Consider the following 19,832-nt stretch of genomic DNA (forward strand, 5'->3'; position numbering starts at 1 on the left):
TACAAGTGAAATGCTCTCCTGCACAAAAATTCTGCTGGCTGGAAATAAAGGATGGCCATTTTTAGCCACAGGTGCTGCAACAGGTCCACTTTCTCATCACCATTCAAAACAAGAAAATAGAACACAGTTCCACCAGCAAAAGAGAGTCTCAAGTATATAGCATGCTTTGTTTGGAGACTCCCAAGATAATAAAGTTTTCAAGCATTAAAGTTAAAACTTTTAGATATGGAAAATGTTGGTTTAGTGGTTTTTGGAGGCCTTATGAAGAAAATCGTTATTTGTCTCTTCCTCTGTGCACTGACAACCAGATTCATAGAAAAGAGGGAAAAATGGTCCTAAAACAAATGCACATGTCAAAACAGGTGACCAAGTAGAGGTGGACCCCAAGTCAGTGCAAACTCTGAAAAGAAGAGTTCAATTTTTTGACTCATATGGACAGAATGTAACTAAACTGTTACTGGAGTCCACTGGAAGCTATCATGGAATATGTTGAAAATTCCAGTTATGGGGGTGGGGGGCAAGAGAAATGCTTGCACATTATTAAGCACATGACAACCGAATAAAAATTTAAACCCACAAGAAACAATCTAGTACACTTCCGCTATTCCAAGCTTGTTTTCTTCATGATCTCAGTTAAGGTACTATAGAAACATTAACTTTGAACAGCTCTCTTCTCAGTGCCAGTAGACAAACTGGATGCCTCTTCCAAATCCATGTTCTTTGCTCTCTCCTGATCAATTCTAGGACCTCATCTATCATCTGTTCAATCTCCCAGATCAAGTTTAATCATTTCAGCCTATAGTCTTGAAATTGTCTCTCGCCATTTTTAGGAATTTCTTCCTTCTGCTCTCCCACATGGTGCCAGACCTACTCCCACATGGAAAGCAAGGCCAATTTCCAAGTTAGATCAGGATGCTCAGTGTCTTAGTCTACTGGAGTCTCCAATGATGGAGATTTCACAGCCTCTCTGGAAAGCCCATTTCAGTGCTTAACAAGCCTCACTGTGTTTTTTCTATGTATGTCCAGTAAAAATGTCCCTTGCTGCTACATGTCACCACCGCACCTTATCAAACTGGCTTCTGTAACCTCCCAGTTGCAGTGATAACAGCTTTTTCTCATATGCCATGTGCTTCAGTCCCCTGTATCATCTTGGTGGCCTTCTGCAGGACCCATTCTTGAACATTAATATGTTTTTTTTGTACTGGGAAGCCCAAAACTGGAAAACAGTTCACTGGTGCTGAAACTGTGAGCTCTGTTCTTGCTAAGTCTGTACTGCTACATGGGGTTATTACAGCCCAGGTACAGGATTTTGCTTTGGTCTTTCCTAAAGTTCGTGAGGCTTCAGTAAGCCCTTTTCTTCACTCTGTCGAGGACTGTCTGAGTGGCAACCTGACCTTTCAGTATATTGACTATTCCCCTCAATTTCATATTGCCTGTGGCCTCGCTAAAGGTGGAATACATGCCAGTACCCAGATTGTCAGACTGCAGATTAAGTTTAGGAAACACACATTCTGGAACTGCTTGCATAGTTTAATAAAACTACAGTAAGTCAAAATGTAGTCTTTACAGAAAATGTTTCTCATTTAAAGCTATCTTCTTATTAAACAAACAGGCTGACATTGCATTATTCAAAAGCTTAGACTGCACTTTCTGAATTGTATTTCATACGTTTGGGGGAGAGGGAGGAGGAACACAACAGACTCAACTTTTTCTATTTTCCAATTCCATTTTATCTTTCTAAGAAACCAGTTAATGACTCATACTAAACTTAGCACGATGAGACTATTCCCAACCACTAGGAAAGAGGCTAAACAGTCAATTGCACATATAATCTCCAGATGATTATACAGTGACATCTCCCGATTAGCCTTTAAAATTTTCCAAAAACAAAAGAACTTAATTTGTATTTAATTAAAAAAAAAAGTCTTAATGTATTTCTTTTGGGTAGTTACAGTATTAAACACAGATACTGAAATACAAAATCCTACTTATAAATAGAATAGTATCTTTAATACTACCAGAGTAAAAGAAATTAAGAAAAGGCATTATCTCCAGTAATTTTATACTAATCAAGAATACCAACACCTCTAAATTATCTAAAATCCTTCCTCTCTAAATTAGGCAGTTCTCCAGGAGGGAACTTACATGGGACAGCAGGCGAGATTCACATGGCAAACCTCGAGTATTTGGCAAATATTATTTTTATATGCAAAAATACCATATAACTAATAATGACTTTATTTTGGCAGGCTTTATCTACATTGGAATTCTGGCTTCTAGAGCAGCTGCTCTCACACAAATTCACACTAACGTATGATTTAAATCAATGTGGGAAGATATATATCACTACATACTATCACTACAAAGTGCACTGCATTATCCTTATCAGCCACACTGTACCTAGAAAATCCTGTGCAGTCTAGATACTTTTGTTGACAAAGATTCTCAAAGCAGATAATATATAATGGACTACACAGATAAATTTACAAACTACACATATTTGGACAAATAGGAAGAAAAGACCCATAAAAGTAGGTTTGAACTAAGGAAGGGTGTGTTAGAATGAGACTGCAATAATCAGAAAGAATGTGACTGGATGAGAATTACTTCATGTAAAAACAAGGAAATTTAACTTTATAAGGACTTTCACACCTCAGAGCTGATACACTTCTAACATCCTACTCAAGTAAGCAAATATGTAACTACACAGTAAGAATGGTTAAATGTTATTATAAACAAGCTGATAACTTAATTGTAAACCTACCATTTTCAGGAGAAAGTTTATCATAAGCATCTTCATAAATATAATTTCTTCTGATAGTGACATTAATTCCATCCAAAAATGGCCCATCTCCTTGAACTTCTTGTTTATCAGCATAGATCAGTCTTTGAAAAATCTGTTAAAATGAGCAAAAAAAGAAATCACATCATTGTACAGATCTAAATATTCAATGAGAGATGGTTATTCAATATTACTATCCTTTGATTTGCTTCTGGGCACTCAATTTCAAGTGATTTGTCTTCTCTCTCATTGAGCTGCAGAAACATAATACAGAGCTATGTCCCAGGGGAGGGAAGGAGAGGGGACAAGACATGCAAAAAATTTTTTCGTGCTAAGATATCATCCTCAGTTCTTTCTACATAAATACGCACATCTACAGACATTGTCACAGTGATTCCAGTTTCCTCTCCCTAACTTTCAGAGTTCTGAAATGCAAAGTATTCAAAAACAAAGGGAAAAAGTCACAAGTATTTTGCACACACAGAGGCAATCCTCAATACTAGTAAATAATTTTTTGTCGTTTTTTGTAAAGCTTAGGAACACTCCCAGTAACAAGAAATTAAGTATCAGTTCTCCTCTCAGGAGCAGCGAGCAAATAATTCAAAGCAAAGTAGTAGATAGCACTGCCATATTAAAGAACCAGAGCACTATACCAATTCAAAAAAAAATAACGCCAGCTGAAGTATAAATTGAACTTCACATTGTCCCTTTGTAAGTCTTCACAACAGGAACCTGTTACAGTTCACCTGAAGAGTAACTGTAGCTAACTGTGTTTCTATGCCAAGATGTAGCATGGGAGGGGGTTGCCTGATGTATAACAATGTTCAATATACCCTCAATCCAGGGAGTGTCCGTTTACTACATCCTCTCTTGCATCTTTCTCATAGTCACTAAATAGTCTAGTATATTTTCCAAGGGATGTAATCTAATCTCCCAATAACATCACAGACTGCTTTCTTAACTAAGAAGATGAAGTAAGAGTCTCCAGGGGTGTTTAAAAATAACAAATTTACCATGAAAAGAGGAAAATCTGACAACAGCAGACAAAGATAGATTAAGGTCTCAAATCTACTGTTTCTATGGACAACTGTAGCTAGTGAATGCTCTCCAACCAACAGGATTATAGTGTAGACAAAGTCAGATCCTTCCCTAAGGTACACAGCAGGAAGACAAGATAAAACAGTTATAAGCTGCAGAAAGAGAAATGCTGAATGGACATAAAGAAAAAAAAATTCATAATGAGAGTGACTAAGTATCAGAAGAAGTTACACAAAGAGTTTGTGAAATCTCCATCTTTGGAAACAGTCAAAATTCATCTGGACAAGTCCTTGTGCATCCTGATCCAACTCTGAAGTTATTCCTGTATGAGGAAGGATGTGGACTAAAGTACCTCCAGAGGTCCCTTCTGACCTAAATTTTTCTACAGTTCTATGACATCAAGATACACAGCCACAGACACCTTTTTATGTACAGGGCATGACAATATGCTCACCGCCATTCTCCTTCCAGAAGCATGGCTAGATACAGGTCATTAACTATTGCTATACAACACTAGATGGAAAGAATCACTTGGAGGTATATCTCATAGAAAAATTCTTCTTGATACAGAGTCTGGACTCCTACATAATCCAATGTTCATGCATGTGTTAGTCCTGCAAATAAGAACCCTAATGCATTTACAATGACTTCAGACTAACACATGGAAAAGTAAGCAATGCTGATCGAGGTACACACCATAGGAAGTAACGTTACCACAGGCAAGCTGACAAAAGTATGGCTTAAGTAAGTGAGAACCAAGGCACTTGATATAAATTGGATTCATTACCTTCCACAAGTAAATATCAGACTGAAAGGTGCACATCAATGTGCCTTAAGGCTGAAGAGGATAACATCCCCCAGGGTCAGAAGGCTGAAGAGCCTACCATGAAAGTGGACTCAGTAATATCTGGTAATTCAAGGTAAAAATCTCATTAAGAAGTCAGAAAATGAAAGGACACATGGAACAACCCACACATGGGAACAGCACTCAGCTGTATTACCACATTAAATTACAGCGTAATAGATGGCAACTGGAAGAAAGGAAAAAAAAAAAGAAAACCACAAAAACCACAACACATGATAAGGTATCTTCTTCCCTTATTGCAAGATATTTTGCAGGGGCAGTGGGAGACTCCAAAAGGATGTTGACTCCCACTACTACACAAAAAGGGCCATACTTGCTCCAAAAAGCAGTACAAGAGGATCTCCTCTTTGAACTATACAAGTTCAGTCTATACTTTATCCTTGCCTCCAAGCTCTCATCCAATTGTTATGATTTCACTTTTTGTGATAAAACCAAACGAGGTTTTATGAATTCCAGAAACTCAAAATACGTGCATCTCAACATAGCTTTAAGAAGTTCAGAGGTTGTAGACAGTGACTAAATCGTGACATAGAGATCCCTGCTCCAGGTCACTTCCAACTGTTTCCGTGTAATCCTAATACAATATTGTCATATGGTATTAAGACGTTTTGTTGGAACAACTGTTTCATAGAAGCCTAGAAAAAAAAACACTCCTTTTCTACCAAAGCTGTCACTGTCTTTTTTGACAAATACTGATTTACTTCCCCTATGGAACTATTCTTCATTCCCTTGATGGTGTCTTGCAACCTAATGTTTCCAAGACAATTCAGGGAGCAATTTTAAGTAATTGATAGTGTTGACAACAAAAGCAGTTCAGAAAAAAATTTATGGGTAACAGAATAATAGCTTTTTAAAAAAATGATGCAAACTGAAATAAGTAATAGAACAATTACATATTTAAAATCTAGAAAACATTCAAAAGCAAACCAAATAGTAAAAGAATCTTGCAAGTTTTAAACTACATACTCTATTAAAGTTCAGCTACTCAGCTATGAACGCAGAGATCTAATCTCTGGGCTTTATTTTCCCAAAATGGACATCCATCATCTCATTCTGAGTAAATCCACCCACCGCACAAAAGTCTCCAGTCTTGACCTTGCAATCTGTTTATTACAGATACACAACTAGTTAGTGCTCTGCTTACCACAAGAGGGTGCAATCATGTATATCAATCATTGAATCAGGACTGCAGTTCATTATAAACATAAAACTGCTCTTGTATATCTTCGAATATATGTTTCTAATTTTAATGCAATTATTATAAAGGGTAATATAACTAGTAAAAAAGAGAAAAGTAATCAACTTCAGATGTTCAGTTGCCACATGGGTACTGAAGAAAAACACTATGGCCTGTGATACCCTTCTGCAGGGAAACAATTCATCCAGTTTCTACTTAGCTAAGTGCTCTTTTTACACTTACTGAAAACAAAAAAACTAAAAAAACAATGGCATATTAAATTAGAAATTAGGTACCTTTACTCTTTCTTCAAAAGGAACTACAAAAGGTAGCTCTGTCAGAATTGCAAGTTGTCGTTCTTCAGATACAGAAAGAGGTGCTGGTTCCAATCCCACTTAAAATAGAAATAATAATTTTCAAAATTTTGTAAAGAACTTTTTTTAAAACAGTTTATTTTGTATCAAGTGACTCAATTTACCTAGTATAAAAATACATACATTAGTTTATTTACTAAACAGTCACACCAAGCCTTACCTTTCTTCAAACATTAGTTTCTGCAGGGAAACTGAAACGTAAGTAGTAAAAACACATCGAAAACAAAATGTGTACAAAAATAAGTACTCCTGCATTTTTTATTTTATTCAGAAGAAAAAAAGTTATTTTCTTATTATTGACATTTTAATTTTTCAATTAAGGAAAAATACATGACAGAAGACAACTAAGAAGTTGTAAGTAATTAGGATTTTCATTGCAGGAATACACACTATTCCAATCGTAATGATCAACATAGTTTAAAGGTACTGTGCTTTCAACCACAACAGCTACTTTCAATCAAATCATTTTAGGCCTAAAATCTAAGAATTAAACCAAATCTAATGAAACCAACAGAAAGATAACATTTATTTCAATGGGTTTTCTCTCCCAAGAACAAGGTCACAGTGATCACACTAAATCCTAGTCACTGCAGAAGTAGTGAAAAGAACATCAAGAAATTGTATAATGAGCTCAAGAAAAAAAAAATAGAGAAGAATTCAAGAAGCCACAGCAACAGAGACTCAATCGCATGCAGTTCCCAAGCTACCATGCAGCTCCTTTGAACCTTCTTATAACCACAGAGGATGTTCTTCGGAAACAACTCAACTTTGGACGATGCACAGAAGTGACACTCCTGCTCTGACTTCATGGGAAGAAAGTCAGTTGCAGAGCACTGACTGTAAATTAATTAATTACAGCAAAAAAATTGTACTGTTCAGTGACTAGACACTGTGGTTAAAGGTCCACCTAGCTTCGGTCTACAGAGGAAATAAAACCTACAACTCCTTAGTTGTTTCATTTTCACATTTAATAACCACCTTCTCGAAAAAAAGACTCCAGAGTCTAGACCATTTATAGATTGTATTACAAAACTGAAGTAAATGCTTCACTTTACTAAATAGTCTGGAAGTTTATGATGACAGTTTCAAGTTTTTCCTTGGCTCCTACCTGTGGTGACTAGCATCTTGCTGCCCTTCTGCAACTGGACATCACTTCAATGTTTGTTTTTGGTTTTGTTTTTTTTTTTTTAAACTCCTCAAAGCACTTTAAGTAGGGATATTTTAAGTACCAATATAACAGGACGTGACCCAAAACATCACTATACTTGATACATTTGGGGCAGGTTACAACATTGCAAGCCTTTGGAATTTCTGATAAAATGCTTATCTGTGATTACGCTTAGTTTACTTAGTAAACATATTTAATTAAAGTCAATGTATGCAGCCTATTAAGCTAAGGGTTAAAAGCATTTTAAATAAAAAGTGCATGTACAGCAAAGGTAAACTACTACATGACTTCGACAGTTCAATTATTCCAGTCAATTAGTCAATTTTATCTGCATTTCTCCATCACAGCTTCTTTCTTTAAAGAGAAATATGGGATGGAGTCATCAATACAGAGGGCATTTAGAACTCACGAGTCTGCCATTTAAGTAAATGAAAAAGCACAAATAAACATGACCATATGTGATTTAGCGGTACTTTCATGCTAATTGGTTTTAACCCATATGGAGTCAAGAGGGCTTAAACGGGTCATGTGCACATTGTTACCTGCTTGTTTTCACACATTCATGTTGACTGCACTTTTTTTAGCCTGTTTTTGTATGAAAATGGGGTTTACATGAACACACTCTGTCATCTTTCCCCACCATCTTGCCTCCAACACACCTTCTGAGCTAACCAGCTGAATTTTAACTTTAACACAGAGAATAGGAGATTCCAAAATACTAAGTTTTGTGAAAATTTTCAGCTGGATAGAGAAGAGAAATTCCTTTAGTGACCTGATTACAGAAACAGCAAGGAGAGCTCAGTTATCTGCTCTGTTCAGCACGTCAGCTTGTCTGACAGCCAGCCAGCAAAATGAGGGCACATAGCTACTCCACACCAGCCACAGCACGTGCATTCCTCATCCACCGACTGCCCAGACCAAGGCATCTAATGAAACAGAGGGAACTGGTGCTATTATGGGAAAGAAGACAAGGGAAGCTCAAGTTGCTGTATGTATGAGGGGAAGAACACTAGCAGACTAGTAGCATGGGGGAGAATCTGGAACAGGTCTGACAGTGGAGAACATGAAGACAATACAGCTGTCAAGAGCCATGTAGGTCAATGGAAGAAACAGGGATTACTGATGTAGAGTCCCTAAGGCATACAGGACACAGGCCTGTTGAAGCCTGGCAATTTTTGCTAAAACACCTGCTTTTAAGATTTCATACTATCAATCATGTAGAATAGGCAATTTCCAGAGATAAACAAAACTGAAAAAATATTTGATTCAAAATTCTGAGGAGTACTTACGCTGGACCAACTAGTTGTTATCTGGCAATTAAACTAATAAGGTAATCAAAGTAAACCTATACCATTCAAATAAAATATATTCAAATAAAAATATATCATTGTAAGAAGTCCTTAGGTTTCAACCTTGGACAAAGTCCTTAATTCTGTACAACTCTATGGCAGGATTCGAAGGCTATGGTCTTCTCTAAATGATCTACCGTATCTGCCTAAGATACACAAACAGATTACAGTATCTTGAAAGAGAGTATGGACTCTCGCAGATGAATCATTTTGCTGCTTAAAGGCCCCATTTTTAATTCATTATTAAATCTTCACAAGTATTAGTGATTTAATGATTATTTTACCTGAGCACAGCAAGGTAAAATTCTAGAACAGCGAAGCTACAAAGGTACGAAAAGCTGAAAGAAACAGACTGTCTACATGAGAAGGCATATTGGTACAACTAAACTAGCGTAAATTTACCCTGATTGCTAAGTTGGTCCGATTCTCTCATCTTTCTTTGGAAGTTCCATAAAGTCCAGATATTTTGAGTAATTCAAAGGGTTAAGTTTCTGCCTTATCTAATTAGAGACAATATTTATAAATAGTAATTAATACTTATCATGGTACCTAAAACTTGTTTGTTACAGTTTAATAAAGAGGTTTCTTTATAATATACAGTAAAAACAAAATCTCAATGCTTCACATCTTCTGCAACTTTATTAATTTTGTATCTCATGCAACTGCTGTTTATACATATTAATACATGTATTTCTAACACATATCATTTGTCTGCCTCATCATTTCCCCTTATCAACACCAGTAGAAGCCTGGGGAAAGCTCTTACACATGAAATATTCTAAAGACATACACATACCTGTGTATACAAATATACAATTTTTTTTAAATATCTGAAACAAAATTATGAAAGATTGCCTTGCTTTTGGCTATCATTAAGACTTTTATACAAAATACTCAGCTGAGCTCTATAAAAGGTAGATTTTCTTTCGTAAGGCAAACTGTTATTTTGACTTGGTAAAGCAAAAATTGCCGACAGTATCTTACCATCCAAAGTAGATTGTAACGGTCCTATTCTTCCCATTCTTCTGACTCTCCAGACGTGTCTAGCAGATGGCACATACAGCTGCGTAACCTAATAAATTAACAGTATTTTACAGTTAAACATTATCTAATTCCATATTACAATTTACTATTACATAGTAAATACGTAAAATTGTCACATCCAAGAGTGTGCCTGAATGTCTAAGTATCTTCATTTCTAATCACTCCTCCTTATACTTGCGCCTTAAAGCTGTGATGCAAAATTAACAATGTAATATAAAGTTCATGTATGATTTTAAAATACCATAACTAGCTTCGTAAGATCAAAGTTTTCAATGATTCAAAGAATGTACTTGCACATTCATATTAGCGTTTTCTGTTGCCTGCACATACACACTTTTTAAGCTCAATGTCATTTTTTTCAAAAGCTCTTAGAAAAAAAAAGTAATTTCTAGGTGAGGTAAGTACAGAAAATACTACTGATATTATTCTTACCTTATCTGCTTTAATGTTTTCTTGTTCTGAGAGCCAGTGATTTGGTGGGCAGAAATTTCTCCTTGTATCTCTAGATTTCAACATTTTCACTAAGTTTGTGATGACCTAGGTGTCAGAAACACATACATTAAATATACATTTAGCACTGTGAATGAAATTGTATAATATACAAGCAAAAACGTAAAAAAAAAAAAAATCTTTCATTAATGTATGAAATTGTTACTTATTTTTAACTTACAAAAACTTGCTCTTATACATGAATACTTTACAATGTGAGTAAGTAGTTGTGGTTCACTTGTAAGTCATCAAAAAAACTGGCTTACTGAAGTCTCATTCCAAAACCTAAGAATTAGGACTACCTAGGACTAAGTAAACCTAGAACTACCCTGCACACCTAAAAAGCTGTATGCCAGTTCAGGGAAGCCGAAACAAATCATTACCAGCATTAAATTACTTAAAGAAAGTAACAATTAACCAGGTAATTTATACAGCGGTCTTTCTTACGGATGTCGTCTTCTTTTTTTGCTCATATAGGTTTTCAGAAATGAAATGTGTGAATAGATATATGTTTTAGAAAAGAGAGCTATACAGCTATTCTTTACTATCTCTCATTCCAAAACTGAGATACTGAACAACGTGGCTGATTTGTAAGTTTTCTTTGTCCACAAGGAGGAAGATTCTTAAATTTCTGTGCATTGTTTTTCAAGGAAAACGCTCCACTGAAGAATGGAACTTTTCCTTGCCATCTCAAGACAAAGGTCATGTGTCACTCGACACTAGACAAATCTGACGGATCAACTAATAAACAGTGGGTATTTCTGCCTATAGTCAATAAACTTAACCAACTAGCCAGCAGAAGATCGTGTGATGTGCATCTCAATCTGTACAATCTGGCCAAACTGTACAAAAGCCAACATGAACTTCAGAAAGCAGAGAAGGAGAGGGCAGAAGCATTAAATTGGCAGCAAAACATAACAGCAAAAGTTACATCTCTAAAGTACCTGAAAGACACCACGACTTCTGGTTGCTACATTAACAAACTAAAGCATTTCCAGCTACAGGTCCCCCAGAGGAATCATAAGTATCTGCTGATGATATCACCTGAACAGTCACTGAGGTGATTATCCATGTGAAAAAACAAATTCTGATATTTTTAAGGGTAAAGGTCTACATCTGAAAAGATACTACAGGCTCCTTTGCTTGTCAATTAATATCTTGTTAGCGTTTTCAAAGCTGGCTGGAGAAAAAAAGATCATCTCATCCACAAGTAGCTAACAATTTATCAAATGAACTGTACCCTCAAAGTTCTCATCTCTATTAAAACAGATCCTAGTGTGACTAGCTCATGACTGTACAGTAAACCCTATCATAAGATTGTTGAAGGATCCAACGTACCAGATTCACAAAGTAAAATCACCTCTGAGAAGGCCCTAGCCCAAACATGCCTGAATGGAGATTACAAGATGACCATTTCCAGAAAAAGGATGGTTACCAAATATTCTTCTGGTGATCACCTTAAGAAGCACAAAAAGCACCTACAGTCCTAGAAATACATGTGTGGGGTGGTTGGTTGTAATTTGCATTTAATATGCACATATATACTGTATTATCGTAATGTTATTTACAAACTGTGTTAGGTAAAAGCCCTTTAGTGTGTTAAGTTAGTAAGTCCTTTTCCAACAGAAGGTATAAGCATTTACCTGAAAACCACCCTAGTAACAGTGGTTTAACAAGTTTTTGCTTATCAGCTGAACCATAGCGGGCGATGAGGCGTACACCCATACTTCACCCAACCACAAGAACATTAGCTTAAACCACTATGTTTAATTCAATTTTATTCATAAGGAATTCAAATGATGAAAGGTAAATCTGTCATTACTATAACCATCCAGTCAGAAAAAGAGAAAGCTGAACAGAGATATGTTTATGCACATCTTCATAACAAAACTGGGAGGCTGACAAAAATGGTTACCATGGTCACTAGGGTGTTTTTGCAATTTTAGTATTTTTTCCTGGCAGTTTCCTCCAATCCAGGAAAAAAAAAAAAAAAAAAAAGATAGAAGTAGAGATATCAAACTAACAGTTACTCCATCTCAAGCACAATTGTCATACTTGGTTGCATGCCTTCTCTTCAAAGCAGAACCAACTTAGCCCAACACTACATAAAACATAATTAAGTGGAATCAATAGAATATTAAATTACTAGCCTAAAAAGACATTATCACTGCTACAATGAACAGCCATCTGTTTTGCAACTTAGAACTACAGCACTGGAAAAATGAATAGAAAAAAAAACATACACAAAGCTTTTCTGAAGTAATCTTGCTAAAAGACAGTCTTAATGGGCAGGTGTCAAGAGTAACAATGAGTTTAATGGGCCTTGTAAAGGATTCTGTGTCCAGATACTACACAAAAGACCTCTTAAGATCCAGTTTGTAAAGTAATGTCTTGAATAAAGACAGAACAAAGAATGCTATTAAGGGAACTGTCTGATTACACAGGAATTTTCATCACCTTGCCCTTATAAAATTCAGTGCAGGTCAGATGAGTCACTGAAGCTCTGTGATTCCATTACCACGATACATAAGATTAAAAAAAAAAAAAAAATCAGAAAAAATTATCCATGTGAAGACCATGCTAATAAAATATTTTACAAGCAGTTAAAGAATCCTTAAGGGAAGCTGAATCAAATTAGGTGAGACTGGAATAGCTTCTACATATCGACTAGGTACTGAGAACACCAGCAATCTAAACTCAGGACTCCTTTGTAAAATTTTTATAGGTATGTATTTTATTGAAAGATCCACTTCAATAAATAATATTAAAACGGAGATTTCTTTCCAATAAAGCACCAAGTGCAAGTAACATTCAAAACTAAAATTCGGCAAAATTAGCAACTTAATTTCATAGGATTTACCCAAGATACTGAAATAATTCTTTTATTTGACAAAATCCATTTTCATGTACTCATAACTTAAGTCCTTCTATGGAATCTGTAACAGTTGACTACACTATTCAGTATTATACCCAGCCAAAAAAAAAGAGGGATTCTGCTGAATAAAGACGTTTTCACACGTAAATCTTACCAAAGACCTCCAATCTGCTAGCAAATAAGCACACCATTGTCAGCAGTCTCACTGTTTTCAGATTTACCATTACCTTGCAGAAGTAAAGCCTATATCTGCATGTATACATATACAGGAATGTATTTCGTTAGACATCAGTGGCATGGAAAATATGCAAAGCAAGTGTGAGAAATCAAAAGAAAAAAAGAAATTAAAAGCATAGATGATAGGGAAGGAACGTGCCTTTTTCTGTGCAGGCAGCTTGTAAAAGCTTTAGCAAAGATAAATCTAATATATTTGACATAGTGTAAAAGAAAGAAAAGTATTTTCTACTTAAATTTATGATGAAATACTTTAGCTTTGTTTTAATGATTTGGAAGAAGACACTGCTGTCTGCTCACTGGCAAGAAGCTATTTTGAAGCTGCCCTCAGGAAAGACTCAGTGGTGTGTACAGTAGTCTTCTTGATGAGACGAACTTGAGCGTGTTGAATTTTTATCTGTAACAATATGTTTCTCAAGGAGCAAACAAGGGAAGTTTTGTCATTAGCCACTTTTTTGGGTAGAAGCAGAGCCTTTGAGATACCCTCAAGATTTACATTTGTAATTCAGCTCATGGAAGACAACCCTGGCTCCTGACAATAGTAAGAGTACACCGAGTTTAGACAGTTCCACTACGAGTTCAATTCCTGACTGCCAAAGTGGGACAGAGTAACATGGGATTTTACAGCTTTCTCAATGACAGCAAAATATGATCAAATTCAACTGAAATGTAAGCAGCTTATAAAAAGACTGATTAAATATGAGAAACTAAAGAGAAGAAATAGAAAATGGTATGATATAAACTGCATACATAAAAATACCCTAGCACGCCATCCTTCTTAGAAAAATAGACATATTGGGGTTTTCACTTGTGACCTTTAAATCGAAAGTTTATTTGGCAATTTAAAGACAAGTAATTAAATTAAATTGTGCAAACATATATTAGATCAACGCGTGCAAATTACAAATTCAGTGGTGCATTAGGACTGTATTCAATGCAATCAAAACATTATCAGTTACTCTCACTGCTATTAATGCTTATGCTCATAAGTGAAATGTGTTGTAAAATCAGGCAGAATAGGCTGGATAGAGGCTATCTTAGACTTGTAGAATGAATAAGCATTCCTTAATTAGCCCATCAGGTTAAGTGCAAGTCTTAATGGGCCTTTCCTAAAGTCTAGCATGACATCTTTCTCCAAACATGGCCAAGAAGAAAGTTCCATTAGCAATATTAATACAAGCTTAGTTGATCATTTTCATTCAATTAACTTCTTTCAATTAAATAGATAGCTTGACAAAAGCAGTGATAAAAGACCTGAAGGGACAGCTGATGACTCGAACTGAACATTAGTGTGCGAGAGGTCGCCAGTATTAAACAGACTGTAAATCTAGCATTCAATTTGGAAAATGCATTTCTTCTGCTCCCACTTCTTTAATGAGCAATTTTAGCTGACTAGATGTGTTTGCTGCAGAATTTTCATGACAAGTCAAGCACTCCTTTTTTTCAGCAACAGTTATATTAGGTTTTTTCCTGCCAACGTTTTCAGCTTCTCTTAACTCATGTCTTAGGTAGGGTGCCATGGATAAAACTAGCAGAAATACATTAGTAGATATCCAGAAAGAACATACACTAAGTTTACATTTGCTAAGCAGGATTCACCATCCCACTGGCATTCCAGCAAACCCAAAAGGCATAGTACCAACAAATTTTAGTAGAACACCAACAAACCAATACAGCATGGTACGAATTTAGTGAAGCCTCTAATACAGAAGTGCTCGAGTAATTGTATGATTCAGTTAGAATTTCACACTACATAAAGTTACAATGACATGCTTAAGTACCTTGCCGAATGGGAGTCCAAGTTAAAACCTATATTCTGTACAGTAACTTTTTTATAAACAGGATAAGCAAGAAAATTAAGAGTTGCCAGCAACAAATGTTACAGTTACCAGAATTTAATTATTCAGTTTAGCATACACTCCAAAAAGTAATCTTCCCAAATCCACATTCCTTGTAACAACTGTGTTAAAAAGTAAAATTAGAGGTAAAAAAACCCACTAACATGTTCAGCAGAAGCCTGAAAATTTTACTTAAGTATATTCTGAAAATTGACACAATTTACCTTAAATAACTGAATCCACCTTTTTTGTTCTGTCTGTATACATTGCTGCATTTCCGTATTTGTTGTTACTCCAACACTTCTAAATGCTGCAATATATTCCTCACGAACCTCTGGTTTTGTTTCTGGGTAAGCCAACTTTATGATTCCTAAACATGCATCTCGAAGGCAGCGTGATAATATTACAAGCTCTTCTAGTGTAAAAGGCATCATTGATGATTGTCTTTGACCTACAACTACATAAAATACAAGTTTTCTTAAATGACTTTTTCTTGATCATTGTGTTATTAAAAAAAAACCACTTATTTCATTGGAACTTTAATATTCACACACAAAATCTAAAGGTAGACAAAAGAAACATCACCCAAAAAGAGAATGAGTATACATTTATAAAGGCAACCAGGTCTTGTAATTGTTTGCGGTCACAATGATTTTAATTAAAATATTCTCTTATTCTCTTTTCTGATTCCTGCTATGTTAAATTTTTACATTAGACTACAGGCTCAGTCCAGAAGAACTTCACTCTTTTCACTAACTCAGAAAAAATTATCATGATTAAGATTTTCCATATCAGACCCTGTACAGCTAGGGTTCCCAAGGTGCAGACCATCATTTCTTTTCTCTTTCTTTCTAAATGCAATCACCATGAAAGAGCCAGCTGACAGCTGAGTGCTCAGGGGACTATCAGCAAGTCAGCCCCAAAGAGCCTTCCCCACAGACGTCAGCAAATCATTGCCCAGGGAACTCTGTAGCCTTACACAAAAACATTTTGCAAAGCACTGCTATTTAGTATGCTTGAAACTCACCTTCTATTGGATCACCAAAGAATTCATTATCATGAATAGAAATAAGTGAATGACTAAACAAAGAACTAAAAAGGTAGAAGAGAGGGATAATTCGACTCGAGTCTTCTAAAGACATTGGAGAGCCTCTTGAAATTACTTGAAGGAGTGGCACCATAGACCTTAAAATATAAAATGCAAAATTAAAGAGATGGTTAATTAAATACTCCAAAAAAGTATTAACGTCAGCCTTCTAGTAATAGTATTTTGTAACAGTTCCTACAACAAAACAAGGATGGCGCTCTCAGTTAAGTAACTACTATTTCCCATTCTTGCAGCATAAGGTTACTCTTTGTAAGTTCTTGTCACTATAGTATCTCAGTGTCTCGATGATACATAAACTTTGGCATTAACTATTATAGACTGCAGATACTTTCTGGTTAAGAACAGAGACATGAAGCAAAGAGAGTAAATAATCTGCATGTCAGCACAGAACAAATATGTAGATTCAATGCCTCTGTTTCTGGGAGCATGCTTCTGCCACCATCAATTTCTGAACTAGTCAAAGTAAATGAGATAAAACTCACATACTTGGGATGAAGTACTTGGGGCTTTGGTGCTTCTTATATTGATGCTAATAAGCACTCCAAGAACTACAAAACATCCACCTTATTTTAAATAAAGATTTTATTTATTTACCTGTAATTATTTACAACTGTCCAATTCCCAAGATTTTGCTCAGTTTTACGAAATCATAGGAGATAAGTAACCATTACAGTTTTGTTTTCAATCATCTTCCACGAGCACTGTCATACCACCACCTCATTCTCTTTTCACTAGATATGCTCCATTTTAACAAAGACTGTTTCAGAAATGGTATAATACATACCCTGTAATCATTCGTGTAGTCATTGAAGATATCAAATACCAAAGGTGCCTCAGGAATCTGGCATTAAAGGCTAAACTATAAAGAAGCCTGCAAGAGGAAGTTCAAATAAATTGTGTCTTCCAAAATACTGTATTCACAAAACACAATGCTTCTATACGATCTTTTCTGTCAAGCATTTCTCAAACAGTAACAATTCAAATTTATTTTTTCAAGATGGAGGTTCTTATTCTAATCAGATCTGGTGAAAGTCCCAAAGCTGAAAAACAAGCATATAAATCCTTACACCTAAAATACACAGTCTCCATTAAGTCAGCAACAATCCACACTACGTAGACCCAAGTCTGCAATATTCCACAGAACTAAACACATATTAAATAAAAATAACATACACTGCCGAGTTATTTATCTGGTATTTTTTTTTGCATTCTAAAACCACACCAACTAGATAACAGGTCACTTTTGTGGTTCTTCTGACATTAACAAACATAGCGATTTCTGCAAAAGTAAATTAAAATACCTTTAAGTTAATTTATGGTAGAAGCAACTATTGATTTAAAACTATGTAGCAATTTCACTGGTATATTCTGCATGGCAGACATAAATATAACAACATCAACGGAACAATGTCTGTGGGGACAGCTACCCATACACATACACTAATCCATCTGTAGACAGAAAATGGTTTATACACCTGTAAAAATAAATGTGTATGTTCACAAGTCAGTTACACACAGGACCAACTTTAACCATATTATTTCAGACATGATTACAGCATGATAAACTTTTTATAGAGATGAGAAATAAAAAGCTTCCTGGAATTAAAAGGTCTCCCCCAGCCTATTTTTTCCCCTGCAGGAAGCAACGTATGTGACAAACATCATTTGAAACAATGTCTTCTAGGAAACCAAACAAGATTTAACTGACTAAACTGTAATTTTTTGGATATTGAAGGACTATATTCAGTTAGCTATGCTAAATGCTACTTTCCTAGGTCTTCTAATTACCATTAGAATAAATAAGGTAAAACAGATATTCAGGTCCACATCTCCTCTCAGAGGTCAATAGCCTCATAGTATCAAAATTCCCTGTGACCATGCATACAAGGGGTAGGAGGCTGGGAAATGGGAGCAGGGAGGTTCGACTAGCTTCTGCCTGAAAAAACAATATTTATTACGGACCACACGGATAAACTAAAATTTGCCAGACGGCAACAGGAAAGGAAGCACACATTTCATTACGGAAAAAAGTAAAACGTCGGTAAACACTTAAAAACATTTGAGAATGGCTTAAGCAGCAATTCATTTAAAAATATTCAAATAAAAAAACCCACAAGAAAACCTACACGCCCACTCACAAATACTGCATAGTGCCACATGCCTCTGGGTCCTCGCTAACTGGCTCCTAAAGCCCTGTGGGTTCTTTTTGCTGCCTTGGCTGAAGTACAGCCTCTCTCATGCATCCACACAGCTCGTCCCTTCTTCAGGCTCCCAATTCACATGCACTCACCAAAAGCCAGTTGCACAGACAAGGAACTGTGCGAGGACCAAGTAGCATTAGGAAGGGCAGAACTACTTACCAAACAGAAAGGAAAGAGTTTCACAGGTACAGGGAGCTTTGGAAATAGAATGGGGGCATGCAGAAGGAGGGAAAACAAAATACAAGCAACCTCCGGTTTGCAGTGCGTCTTCGCTGAAATATCACCCCTCTTGTTTCAAAAACTTCAAATTTTAAATACATAGATCAGTATCTTTGAAATGAGTTGGGAGCTTCACATATTCCAGAGAAGTTGTATGTTGGTGATCATTACTACGTTTGAGTCAAACTAAAGCAACCGCAGCTAACGCCAGTTCAAGATAAGTTTTATTGTAAAATTAGGTTCTACTTTAAATATGTGGAATTTTTGAAAAAATTCAACCTAATTTTGATACATGGAAATTTTACTTCCTTCTAAAGTCACATTATTTTGACACTTGGGTGGAAATTACACATTATCATGTAAGGAAGGGCTTATTATATGTAGCTAATTTAGAATAAGGATTTGTATTTTAATGTTAAAATCTCTGAATGATACCTCAGATGTCTTGGTTTCTGAAATGAGAAATTTCCTCAGTGACCTTCAGTTTTCAACCTCATATTTGAAATGAAAAGTAATTTGGCACAGTGCCGTTAGGTCTCATAGGGCTTCCAAGTCAAAACTTGTTAATTTTACAATCATCTCTGGAAATCATGTAATAGTTTTAGCAGAAATGAACAAAACATTATGGACACTGAACCTATCATAATGTAATTCATTTTTTCATTCTAGCAATATTCAGCAATAATGAAGGTAAAAAAAGGACAAACCTTAAGAGCTTATAATAATAACCTTTGTCTAAGTTTTAGCCATTTTTATTCCATATCCGTGATTCAGGCAGTCAATTGTAGCAACTGCTATATTTCATGGCCCAATTCCAGAAATGCTGAATGTATTCAACTTTCACATTTCCCTTCCCTGAAAATCTGGTTAAATACAAAAATGCAAATTTGGTAGTAGATGTTATCATACAGCCTATTTTGTCAGTATGAAATACCTATGAAATATGAAGCAGATGAACTCATCAATTCTAAAGTTTCCATACTGTTACCAGAAAATAAACATGAACATGAAACTGCAAACTAAACACGGAAGGGTGAATTAGGCCTTGTGTTACAAAAATTTTACATCACT

At 35.6% G+C, this 19,832-nt stretch overlaps 1 protein-coding gene across 1 annotated transcript in view; it reads right to left on the bottom strand.

Annotated features, from left to right (window-relative positions):
• Positions 1 to 19,832, bottom strand: part of UBE3C (ubiquitin protein ligase E3C) — an 81,918-nt gene that overhangs the window by 33,856 nt on the left and 28,230 nt on the right. Inside the window, exons 11-17 of the mRNA XM_068404652.1 lie at positions 17,126 to 17,212; positions 16,261 to 16,418; positions 15,458 to 15,690; positions 10,230 to 10,334; positions 9,738 to 9,825; positions 6,159 to 6,256; positions 2,765 to 2,897 (exon numbers count right to left, since the gene is read on the bottom strand). Coding sequence (XP_068260753.1) covers positions 2,765 to 2,897; positions 6,159 to 6,256; positions 9,738 to 9,825; positions 10,230 to 10,334; positions 15,458 to 15,690; positions 16,261 to 16,418; positions 17,126 to 17,212 — 902 coding nt within the window. The remainder of the gene's footprint in view (positions 1 to 2,764; positions 2,898 to 6,158; positions 6,257 to 9,737; positions 9,826 to 10,229; positions 10,335 to 15,457; positions 15,691 to 16,260; positions 16,419 to 17,125; positions 17,213 to 19,832) is intronic.

This window comes from Nyctibius grandis, chromosome 7 (assembly GCF_013368605.1).
Source record: "Nyctibius grandis isolate bNycGra1 chromosome 7, bNycGra1.pri, whole genome shotgun sequence".
Taxonomy (NCBI): domain Eukaryota; kingdom Metazoa; phylum Chordata; class Aves; order Nyctibiiformes; family Nyctibiidae; genus Nyctibius; species Nyctibius grandis.